Below are 13,100 nucleotides of genomic sequence, written 5' to 3'. Positions count from 1 at the left end.
CTGAGACACAGACATGTTGACATGCTAGTTAGCCTAACAGCATACTGCATTATTTCTGTTACTCCTAATACTACACACACACACACACACAAACTCACACACACAACACACAAAATGTACGTAAAATGTATGTTAAAAATAATGAATATTGTATTACAATATATATAATACAGTATACTATAGTAGGCCTATATATATATATATAATATTATATAATATCTATATATATATATATATAGAGATAGATAGATATATAGAGATTGTCATATTATAATAATACTAGTATATGTTGTATATTTATAAATATAATAACTGTCTGTGGTGTCTAAAATATAAACACAATCTGTTGTTTAGTTCAAATTAATACAATTTCGCTTGTTTTGAGTTTTATAGGAACAGCCGGCCTGGGGAAGTTTGTCTTTAGTGCCACTCATACACACACACACACACACACACACACATGCACACACACACACGCACACACACACGCACACGCGCACACACACACACTATACAAACTGTATTTGTTTTTGGTTTGGTTAATAATTTGGTTAAAAATGGGCAGAAATTCTGTTGAATCTTTTTCTGCTTCTGTTTTAAATTAAATGTTCAAGTTCTTTATATTTGTCACTCTTTGTAACTATAGCATCTGTGCCAACCAACCCCATTGCATGTGCCAACTAACCCCCATACTGGGGCTGGTTGGCACAAGTGCACAACATGACTTTAATGATGAATAAAAAAAAAATTAGGAATCATTTGTGAACATTACATGTGTCTGTTGATTAGCTGAGATCTTATGCTTTCAGTTGTTACTGGTTAGGCTATTCTAACATATAGCATGACTGAGAAATATGACAGAGAGTGTAAGTGTGCCAACCAGCCCCGCTCTCACAGTTATAACAGACAGATAGGCATTTGTGTGCGTGAGATTTGGTTTAAAGGGTATGCAATTTGTCGGATGGTTTGTATTTATTTGTGAAATATTATCTAGGCTCATTTATAATTGTAAAACACAATACATTTGTTACTCCAATATTCAAATTGACCTTTGTACTTGCACATTGTTTTCTGTTTGTTTGCGAGTCGAGTTTTCCTTTTTGAAAAGCAGATCGATGCTGGATTTGTTTGTTTAATTATGGCCTGTCCTCTTCATTTTTATTTTCCTCTCTTCTTCCTCTTTCTCTCCCACCAGGATTCATTCTCCAAAGCACATAATTCCCCATGGTATGGAGTTAATGGTCATGAGGGAAGTTGGTCTACAGGGGTTATACTCACACATACAGTATAATTACAGTACAGCCGTACTTTAGATGAGAGACCTTTCACTGTTACAGTAAATACCGTGGCACATGTTGTTAGAAAACTGCTCTGTCACAAAATATGACTATGACAGAATAATCCGGTAAGCGGCTGTGATTGGCCCGTCCTTATCAGCGCTGAGGAAAGTCACAGGCACCACGTGACCGCGGGTTCACTTCAGCAAACCAGAGATTATCGTTATTTATGATTAATATCTGAATAATGGCGTATGACACGAGTGCATATCTGAGAAAATAAGCAGTTAACAAAACAAAAATACATATATATTATCCAACTATCTTTAGTAGTATACAATATAGGCTAGTATACAGAATTCACATATTAATAAATACATAAATAAAAACACATTTCACTGTGTACAAATTAATAAATTGATAAAAAACGGTATATTCACTAAAGACATGACAAGTCTAGTGAAATAAGCAGTGAGGACGGAGGATGACGTGTCGCAGTTAGCCCCGCCCCTTGCGCGAGTGGTCCTCAGCCACGCCCTGCTCCGCATCCTCATGACAACAGCAGCATCCTCGCCATCCCATCATCACTGCGAACACAACACACACATATAACCCTGAAGAGAAGACTGACTCGCTATACCAGCATCACTGCGACTGACTCCAGCAGGACAACACACACAGATAACACACACACTCAGAGAACCCTGAAGAGAAGACTCGCCATCCCAGCATCACTGCGACTGACTCCAGCAGGACAACACACACACAGATAACACACACAGATAACCCTGAAGAGAAGGAGTCCAGCAGCTCTACAAGCCGACATCAGGATCTTCTTCTGCCGCCATTAGCTCGAGCTCTGCCGTTCCTCGCCGTCTTCTGCTGTTCTGTATAAACGCGCTGTACCGTGTGATCATGACGGACGCCGTAGCCGAGTGCAACATTAAAGTGCTGTGTCGCTTCAGGCCCCTGAACCAGGCCGAGATCCTGCGCGGGGACAGGTTCCTGCCCAGCTTCCAGGGGGACGACACGGTCATCATCGCGGTAACGTCTCCTTTCTACTATCTCACATTCAACGCTAAAATATACAATAAATGATGATATGAACGATCTGATGATGATGATGCTGATGCGCGCGACTGTGTCAGTATGACGTCAGCACATATACAGGCTGGAGGCCTAATCTAGTGTAGCTAAAATATAAAGATCAGTATCGCTGTACAAAATACAAAAGAAGTATCGTTCTGTCTGTATTATATATAGCCTATATATATATATATATATATACACACACACACACTCATATATATATGAGGGATAGTTTGAATGAATGCAGGGAGTGGCTGATGATGATAATGTAATGTTATTGGAGAGGGGGAGGGTTTTAATTTTACTAAGCTGTATTTTTACTAAACTAATAAATGTATATAGTGAAAGTAGAGTGTGATAATCCTCACAGTTAAAGCTTATAGTGTATAAAGCTGAACTGAGACGTCTGTTGATGTTATTCCTCCGTCTATGTCTCTGTGACGTGAGTAGTGGTCTAATAATCAATATCTGAGTCCAAACAATGACGTTCCCGTGTCCTCTGTGTGTGTGTTATGTGTCCGCAGGGAAAGTCCTACGCCTTCGACCGAGTGTTTCCCACTAACACCACTCAGGAGCAGGTGTACAACGCCTGTGCCAAGCAGATCGTCAAAGGTCAGTGTGTGTGAGTGTGTGTGAGTGTGTGTCATGACTATAGCTGAGCTACATCTGAACTGTGTGGATAACGTCTGCCAGGCTTACTGTGTGTGTGTGTGTGTGTGTGTGTGTGTGTGTGTGTGTGTAGATGTGCTGGGAGGCTACAACGGCACCATCTTTGCGTATGGACAAACCTCTTCTGGGAAGACTCACACCATGGAGGTACAGTGCTCATTATCAAGAGTTATGCTAATTTTGCAGTTGTTTTTTAGGCAAGTTCATTAGTTAACATTACTTAACTACCTTAGTTAACATGAACTAAGAATGCACAATACATCTACTGCATTTATTAATCTTAGTTATTATTAATTTCAACATTTACTAATACATTATTAAAATCAAAGGTTGTATTAGTTAGCATTAGTTAATGCACTGTGAACTAACATGAACAGCTGTATTTTTATTAACTAACATTAACAAAGATTAATAAATACAGTAACAAATGGATTGATTATTAGTTTATGTTATACATTAACTAATGTTAACTAATGAACCTTATTGTAAAGTGTTACCGTTTTTTACATTATAAAAATAGCAAAACCAGTCAAAAGTAAAAAAAAAAAAAAGTCTTTGCTATCAAAATGTCACATATTTAGCAGAACACACGTTAAACATCACTACTAAACACATGAGTTTGGGTGTGTGTCATTGCTCAGCAGATGTTGTGTTCAGTGTTGTCCGGCTCTTCTCCAGTAACACTTATTTTTATTTTTATTTGCCCTTTATTTAACCACAACTCTCTGAGATTAAGCCAAGGCAAGGTTATTTATATAGCACATGTCAGTCACTATAAAAACAAGGAAAATTAAAACCAAAAGATGATAGATAGATAAATCTGGTATAAAACATAGATACATTTAGCCTCATCTGGCAAAACACCGGTGTATCATATTTTTCACATTATTAGAAATGGAAGTGACGTGGCCAAAATGAGCAGCACAACATTGTCAAAAAAGAAAGAGAAAATCACCATAACATTAAACCGATTATAACATGTCTATCTGTGTAATTTAGCAACATTCTACCACGAACTGACAACAATAAAATATACTTTTCTTAATGTATCTAATAAATAATGCATAATAATATATGCATATGGATTTATTCAGCTGTCTTAACAACCATTGGTCTGTGTATTGATCTGAGCTGAGCTGGACGATGACATCACTGATTTAACTCAACGGCTTTATAGACGAACTACTCATTTATACTAAAGAAATGACTGACACATTCTCGCTCTTCTACTGTGCGTGCAATAACATAGATCATATAGAGTTATAAAAATATATAACAGCATTATTTAGACATTTTATGTGCAACAATATGACTATTTAGGTCCTCATTTATTTTTTAATTATTGCACAGTTTTTATTCTTGCATTGTTTATTTGAGTTTTTATTGCTATTGTGCTATTATTGAGGAAGCTGCTTAGACATACTCTAGTTTCTGATGTTTATTGGTTAATGTTGTGTTTTGACCAGGACCGTAGTACTTAGTGTTGTTCCTTCATGTAAAAATGTGTATGTGTGTGTGTGTGTGTGTGTGTGTGGGGAATGACAATAAAAGACCCTTGCAAAGTTTGACCTTTACTACAGACTTCAGCTGAGCAATGACACTGCTTTCCTTTAGAGCTGCAGATTTAAACTCCGTTTGCATTATTGAATCATTATTTTATCGCTGTTATCACTGTAAAGCCGCTTTGAATCAATCTGTACTGTATCAGGCCCTGTTTACACGAGAACGCTCGCGGGTGAAAACTTACAAATATTTGATCGGATGTGCCTTTCGTTTACACGGCGACGGCGTTTTTGGGGCTTAAAAACGAAAAAAGTGAAACCCCCCTCCAGAGTGGAGATCTCAAAAACGCTCCGCCGCCGCGTTCCCGTCTAAAGGGTAAAAACGGTAAAAACGCATACGTCTGCTAGACAGTGAAGGCGTCGCGTACGTGTTTACGTCACAGGCATGCGCCAGTACAGGAAAATAACAAAACATTATCAAACTAAAATATAGCATTAATTTCATTGACAAAAAAAATTAAAAATCTGTAATTTTTGAGTGACACGCGAAGAGCAGCGAGGGTTAAAGCAGCAGCTTTACCGTATTACACATGACAAACTGTGTCAGCGTCTCTTTCACTGTCAGTGCTCCACATCGCCACCTAGCCGTCTGGAGTGCACACTACATCCAATCTCACACACTTTTGCATCACCATATGCACGCAGATTTCTCCCCATAACGCTCGTCTAAACGCAGAATAAAAAGTGATAACGCAACGCCACTTTTGCGTTTTCTCTTCAGACTGTTTCCGTGTAAACACAGCCTAAAGCGCTGTATAAATAAAGCTGATTAGTCAGCGCTCGGATCAGGATGAGTTTTAATAATGAAGTGTTATTCCAGGGGAACCTGCACGACCCGCAGCAGATGGGCATCATTCCCCGCATCGCAGAGGACATCTTCAACCACATCTTCTCCATGGACGAGAACCTGGAGTTCCACATCAAGGTAGTGTGCATGATTCCCCCTACGCACCTGACTGAAGTTTACCTGGTCTCCAGTCGACACTTTAAAACTTTAAACTCAGTTGAGTTCACCTCTAACCCGCTGGCTGACGCCTAAGAGTTATAGTGACCTGACTGCAATCTGACCCCGCCTAAGAGTCTCATAACGACGTCTCGTTCCGTTCAAACACTATCACTTGGGAATAAGGTCTCTAGTGCTCCACTAAACTGCACAGCAATAACTAGACAGACTCCAGACAATGCCTTTCTCACAGCCGGAGGATCTCAGACCAATTTCAGAAAGAATCCCACCAGCACAAATACAACAGTTTTTATAGAAAAGGAGCATGGCAAAGCGGACATGATGATACATTATATACTTTCATATGCAAACTCTTCTGTTAATAGGTAGAGGCAAACTGTGTTTTCTTGATTTCTTCACTTTGTTACTCAAAGTCACGAGTTTATAAACCTAGACATCCGGCTAGTTTAATTTCCCCTTTTGTTATATTGATTGATTCACTAACACACACACACTTAGTCACGAGTTTTTGGCTAAAGGGTTTGGACACATTTAGGATTCAAAAGCATATGAATGTTATTCCTGGCAGAAAAATAAATGTTGGTTATGATGAACTAAAGCAGGACTTTGATAACCCGAGCGCTTCTGCTGTGTTTGCTCTCCTCAGGTGTCCTACTTCGAGATCTACATGGAGAAGATCCGGGATCTCCTGGACGGTTTGTAGGACACAGAAATAGTGCAGCGTAACGAATTCCCTTCAATATTCCTCATTGTGTTTCTTTCCCCTTCAGTCACGAAGACCAACCTGTCTGTGCACGAGGACAAGAACCGAGTTCCTTACGTGAAGGTGAACGATCAGCGTATTCAGTGAGAGCGACATTAAAGGAGTCGTTCACCTCAGAATGAACATCTCCTGATCATTTACTCTCCGCACGTCATCCCAGATGTTCACGTCTTTCTCTCTTCAGTGGAAAAGAAAAGAAGGTTTGTGAGGAACACACTCCAGATGTTCTCCATATAGTGACTTCAATGGTCCAGTGTAAAGAGGAGCGTGTTCCGGCTCAAACGTTCCCTGGTGATATTCTGCAGTTTTAGAAAGCAATTCCGCCACTGACCAGGAGAAACCCAGTCTAAAGACAGCGGCGCCGCGCGTTAGTCATATGCTATTTTAAGGGCGCGTGCTTGGCCATTATGTAGCGTGTGAACAACACACACACTTTGATTCTCTAATCTAAACAGACGCAGCAGTTTTCATTTTTGCAAATCATACATTATTACAAGGAAAAATATTAACACACGAGGGAGATCATTGTTGTGTCCGTGAAGATGTGAAGAAATAGGCATAAATCTAGATTACACATTTACCCAAATTATTATACGCCTGTTTAACCGAAGCTAATGTGTGTGTGTTTCTCCATCATCCCCAATGTCACTTCTCTGTGTTTTATGGTCCTGACGAGAGTGTCGGTCTCCTCGGCTTTGAACCGCTCCTGGCGTGCGCCGGCAAACCCGCCGTTATAATAGCGATCCGCCGTTATAATAGCAATCCGCCGTTATAATAGCGATCCGCCGTTATAATAGCGATCCGCCGTTATAATAGCAATCCGCCGTTATAATAGCGATCCGCCGTTATAATAGCAATCCGCCGTTATAATAGCGATCCGCCGTTATAATAGCGATCCGCCGTTATAATAGCAATCCGCCGTTATAATAGCAATCCGCCGTTATAATAGCGATCCGCCGTTATAATAGCGATCCGCCGTTATAATAGCGATCCGCCGTTATAATAGCAATCCACCGTTATAATAGCGATCCGCCGTTATAATAGCGATCCGCCGTTATAATAGCGATCCGCCGTTATAATAGCGATCCGCCGTTATAATAGCGATCCACCGTTATAATAGCAATCCGCCGTTATAATAGCAATCCGCCGTTATAATAGCAATCCACCGTTATAATAGCAATCCGCCGTTATAATAGCAATCCGCCGTTATAATAGCAATCCGCCGTTATAATAGCGATCCGCCGTTATAATAGCGATCCGCCGTTATAATAGCAATCCGCCGTTATAATAGCAATCCGCCGTTATAATAGCGATCCGCCGTTATAATAGCGATCCGCCGTTATAATAGCAATCCGCCGTTATAATAGCGATCCGCCGTTATAATAGCGATCCGCCGTTATAATAGCAATCCACCGTTATAATAGCAATCCGCCGTTATAATAGCAATCCGCCGTTATAATAGCGATCCGCCGTTATAATAGCGATCCGCCGTTATAATAGCAATCCGCCGTTATAATAGCGATCCGCCGTTATAATAGCAATCCGCCGTTATAATAGCGATCCGCCGTTATAATAGCAATCCGCCGTTATAATAGCAATCCGCCGTTATAATAGCAATCCGCCGTTATAATAGCAATCCGCCGTTATAATAGCGATCCGCCGTTATAATAGCAATCCGCCGTTATAATAGCGATCCGCCGTTATAATAGCAATCCGCCGTTATAATAGCAATCCGCCGTTATAATAGCGATCCGCCGTTATAATAGCAATCCGCCGTTATAATAGCGATCCGCCGTTATAATAGCGATCCGCCGTTATAATAGCGATCCGCCGTTATAATAGCGATCCGCCGTTATAATAGCAATCCGCCGTTATAATAGCAATCCGCCGTTATAATAGCAATCCGCCGTTATAATAGCGATCCGCCGTTATAATAGCGATCCGCCGTTATAATAGCGATCCGCCGTTATAATAGCAATCCGCCGTTATAATAGCGATCCGCCGTTATAATAGCAATCCGCCGTTATAATAGCGATCCGCCGTTATAATAGCGATCCGCCGTTATAATAGCGATCCGCCGTTATAATAGCGATCCGCCGTTATTATAGCGATCCGCCGTGGAACAAGCGCGCCGGCTCTTAAAGGGAATGTGAGAGGACGCTCTGATTGGTTTATTTCACGTTACGCCCAAACCACACCTATGAGTAATGAAGCTACTTCAGACCAACACATTTTAGATTCCCTGGATCCGCCCACAGAGTTACTTGTGCTTCAGAACGTTAGAATAGGGCCCCCAGTGTTTACAAAGCCAACGTGCAAAGACTAAGTCAAACGGCATTTACAAAAAATGAAAAAAATAAAAGGTAAAACAACGATGTCGTACGATTTTGAAGTTGGAGGAGAAAATGAAGTTTGAGGAGTTTTTCGCCCTCCTCTACTTTTCTGAACCGGAACACGCTTGACCTTTCAACGTGATTGCGTGATGTGTGTCGCATCACAGCGAGTGCAAGACCAGCATTTGTGGTTAGAAGTATATTAATGTTTATTTCTATATAAAATGGCGGCTGGTTTGTCTAGATGAGACTCTTATTCCTCGGCTGGATCGTGAGAGACTTTGAAGCTGAAACTCACATCTGGACCTTCGACCCGCTGGACCATTGAAGTCACTATATGGAGAACATCTGGAGTGTGTTCCTCACAAACCTGCATTTCTGTTCCACTGAAGAGAGAAAGACGTGAACATCTGGGATGACGTGCGGGTAAAGGAGTAAATGATCAGGAGATGTTAATTCTGAGGTGAACGACTCCTTTGAGCCTCTACCAGTGCTAATGAAGTGTGTGTTATCAGGGTTGTGTTCGCGCTAATGAAGTGTGTGTTATCAGGGTTGTGTTCGCGCTAATGAAGTGTGTGTTATCAGGGCTGCACCGAGCGCTTTGTCTCCAGTCCGGAAGAGGTCATGGACGTCATCGACGAGGGCAAGTCCAACCGGCACGTGGCCGTCACCAGTGAGTGCTCACACTCCTTATAATCTCACTGACCGTAGCTCTAGGAACACATGATATGAGGAGAGTGAAGAGTAAACGCAGTGTTGTTGTGTGGTCAGACATGAACGAGCACAGCTCTCGCAGTCACAGCATCTTCCTGATCAACATCAAGCAGGAGCACGTGGAGACGGAGCAGAAGCTCTGCGGGAAACTCTACCTGGTGGATCTGGCCGGCAGCGAGAAGGTCTGAACTCTTTTTACTACACGCCTTGGGACTTTCTGTCTTTAGTGGTTACACACAACATTGGACCCCATTGACTTTAATTGCATGGATCAAACATAGGGCTGTTGCGATAAGCGTAATATTGTAGTATACTGACAAGCCAACCGCAGAGGAATGCAAGCAACCGCGATATTCACGTGTTTTCTTTTTTCATAAACGAAAAAGACAATCTATTGCCGCCACCTAGTGGCATAACAGTGTAACTGCGCGCTGAGTGACAGTCTATGCGCAGAGACGAAGACGATGATACTGGTGAAATATCAGCAGAAAGCCTCTTATCCAGTCAGATTCGAGGATCAGAACTGTTATACATATAAAAATATCCTAACGAGCTTATTATCAGGTTTATGTTCTGTTATGTGGACCCTTATTTTGACATTCTCTTCTGTTTACTTCACTTCCTGTTTCAACGCTGTTTAGTTTCGGTTACATTGGTTACTGAATATGTCCTTGTTTTTGTGCATGCTGACCACATCGTAACACCTAGAATGACAAAGTGCAGTAAATGGTAACACTATTTGCACTATAAACCAGTGTGTTTATTTATAGAATTATATAGCCCTATTCAGACGGGATTAGTTTTACAATGGAGTAATGTAATTTCACCACATGACGTTTGTATTATTAATGTCCAATTCGCACGGGATAAGATATCCCTAACAGAATACACATATGACCCGGAGGGGGGTGCATACGGAGAACACTGGGGTGTCCAGCCCGCAGGGTGGAATGTTTCAACCCCAGGGGTGGCAAGGTGGCTTGCCAAGGGAAAGACACATGCTCAGAGAGGCTTACAGTGGAAATACACATGTAGGGGTCGCCCAGAGGTGGAACCACATGGCGGCACCTAGCCAATCGCGAAAGCTGCCAGAGGCATAACTCTGGCGTTGACGTCAACAGTGCTGGAGGGACTCAGGGAGTTATCTGAGAGGCTCACCTGAGGAGAATATCGCACGTATCCAGTCTGTGGAGTGGAATGGCGAGCAAGTGAAGACACCTGAGCGGGTCCTAGTACCGGCTGGTTGAAGCGAGTACACGGGAGGACACTGGCTCCACTCGTAGATTATAGAATCTGGCGAATGTGTTGGGTGTCGCCCAGCCTGCAGCTCTGCAGATGTCTGTTAGCGAGGCGCCATGCGCTAGAGCCCAAGAGGAGGCCACACTCCGGGTGGATTGGGCCTTCACACCAAGGGGGCACGGTCGACCTTGCTGCTGGTAAGCCAAAGCAATGGCGTCCACTATCCAGTGAGATAACCTTTGCTTGGAGAGAGTCTTTCCCTTCAGCTTCCCACCATAACAGACAAGAGCTGGTCTGAGGTCCTGAAACATTGCGTTCTGTCTACATAAGCACGGAGAGCGCGTACTGGACAGAGCAATGCCAAGGCTGGGTCTGCCTTCTCCAGGGGCAGCGCTTGCAGGTTCACCATCTGGTCCCGGAAGGGAGTGGTGGGAACCTTGGGCACATATCCAGGCCGGGGTCTCAGGATCACTTGAGAATAGGCCGGCCCGAATTCCAGGCACGCTTCGTCTACAGAAAATGCATGCAGGTCCCCTACCCTCTTGATGGAGGCCAATGCAACCAGGAGCGCTGTCTTAATAGATATGTTAAGTGCGGAGATAGCGGCAACATACACTTTCAGGGTGGAGGGAGACAGCCTTCGCTCCAATCCTTCTTGCAGGAAGAAAGAACGACACTGATCGGGCAATTTCTGGTGTCTTCTCTGCGAGAAGAGTACCAATTGACGAAGAGGTTCTACTTCAACGTGTAGGCATGTCTCGTGGACGATGCTGTAGCGGAAGTGATGGTAGCCACCACCGCTGGTGGTAGGGTACTCAAACCTGCCTCGTCCCGTCCAGGAGCCACACGTGGAGGTTCCAAAGATCAGGACGAGGGTGCCATAGGGTGCCCGTCCCCGAGAAAGGAGGTCCTGGCCTGCTGTCGCGAGTAGTACAAGTTCGGAGAACCAGGTCCATACGGGCCAATGAGGCGCAACCAAAATGACCTGCACCTCCTCCCTGATCTTGCACAGGGTCCAAGCAAGAAGACTCACTGGGGGAAACGCATACTTGCGGAGGCCCCGTGGCCAGCTGTGCGCCAGTGCATCCGTGCCAAGCGTGCCCTCGTCAGGGAATAAAACAGCGGTGGGGTCCTGTCCAGGAGTCCGTGGCAGCTTGTCCATTGCACATGGCGCCCCAGCCCTTGGTGGAGGCATCTGTTGAGACAAGAACTGTGCCAGTGGGGTCATGCGAACCACAGACGTCCCCTCGGTGGTGCAGCGAAGCGGAATGACCGGCCCGGACCTGAGTGGCATAGCGGCCCGGTCATTAGCCGCGTCCTGACAGAGGAGGTCAGGGAAGGACCAGCGTTCCATGGGGGCCTTCTCTGCCAGGGGTCTGGCGACAGAGGGGGACGAGAGTGCCGAGGCCCGTGAGCGGCGCGCACTGTCGTCCGATAACTCTGTGTGCTCAGAGATGGGTGTGTCAGTTCTTTCTTTAACCGCATTAGGGTGCTGCCTGCCCGGGGGCAAGGAGCGGGGAGTGGAGAACAAAAGATTCTCTCCCAGGGGAAGGAGTGGTCCTGCTACCACCTCCTGAAAAGAACTGGACACCATCTCTGAGCAGCCTGTCTCAGGAGCGCCGCTTAGCCTGAGGGCCGTCGGGGCAGAATGTGTCTTATCGCCTCAGACTGCTTCTGGGCGATTTAGAACTGTTGGGAAAAAGTCCTCAACCGCGCCTGGGATATGGGGGTGTCGAGGAACCGGGTCCGCTCAGCATCCCGCATATCAGCCAGGTCCAGCCAAAGGTGACACTCCTGGACCACGTTACTGGACATCACCAGACCCAGGGAGCGTGCGGTCACTTTCGTCGCCCGGAGAGCGAGGTCAGTGGCGGCACGCAGCTCATCAAAGAGCCCTGGGTCTGTCCTGCCTTCGTGCATATCCCTGAGCATCTGGGCCTGGTAGACCTGCAGAATGGCCATGGCCATGGCATGCAATGAGGCGGCTGCCTGTCCCGCAGCTCTATAGGATTTTGCCACCAGGATAGACGAAAACCTACATGCTTTGGATGGGTGCTTAGGGTCACCACGAGAGGAAGCGCTCTGAGGACACAGTTGCATCGCAACAGAACGTTCCACCGTGGGAACCCCAGTGTACCCGTTGGCAGCGGCCCCGTTGAGGGGAGAAAAGTCGGAGAAGGCCGTCGAGCGAACACAGGAAGACAAGGGTGCCTTCCAGCACCTCGAGACCTCCACATGCACGTCCGGGAAAAAAAAGGTATTGGGGTTGGACGTTGACGAGGATCAGCGGCCGCACCCAAAAATCAATCGTCCAGCCGCGAGCGCTCAGGACAGGGCGGAGGGTTCCACTCTATCCCGATGCTCACGGCTGCCCGGGTAAGCATGGCCGTCAGCTCGGGATCTGACTCGGACATTGCTGGCACTCCCAAAGGCGGCAGCACAGCCGAATCGTCACTTCCCGAGGATTCTTGCCCACCTTGTGATAATGCG

General features: G+C 44.8%; 1 protein-coding gene across 1 annotated transcript in view; it reads left to right on the top strand.

The window, feature by feature from the left end:
• The first annotated feature begins 1,822 nt into the window (after positions 1-1,822).
• The window catches only part of kif5aa (kinesin family member 5A, a), a 43,672-nt gene continuing 32,394 nt past the window's right edge, over positions 1,823-13,100 (top strand). The window contains exons 1-8 of the mRNA XM_079619434.1: positions 1,823-2,321; positions 2,891-2,978; positions 3,109-3,182; positions 5,418-5,522; positions 6,208-6,256; positions 6,332-6,387; positions 9,243-9,330; positions 9,429-9,553. Of these exons, the coding sequence (XP_079475560.1) occupies positions 2,193-2,321; positions 2,891-2,978; positions 3,109-3,182; positions 5,418-5,522; positions 6,208-6,256; positions 6,332-6,387; positions 9,243-9,330; positions 9,429-9,553 (714 nt within the window). The 5' untranslated portion in view covers positions 1,823-2,192. The remainder of the gene's footprint in view (positions 2,322-2,890; positions 2,979-3,108; positions 3,183-5,417; positions 5,523-6,207; positions 6,257-6,331; positions 6,388-9,242; positions 9,331-9,428; positions 9,554-13,100) is intronic.

The sequence above is a fragment of the Phoxinus phoxinus genome (assembly GCF_949152265.1).
Source record: "Phoxinus phoxinus genome assembly, chromosome: 7".
Lineage (NCBI taxonomy): Eukaryota > Metazoa > Chordata > Actinopteri > Cypriniformes > Leuciscidae > Phoxinus > Phoxinus phoxinus.
The sequence above is the reverse complement of the archived record's forward strand: the minus strand, read 5'-3'. Positions and strand labels throughout refer to the sequence as shown.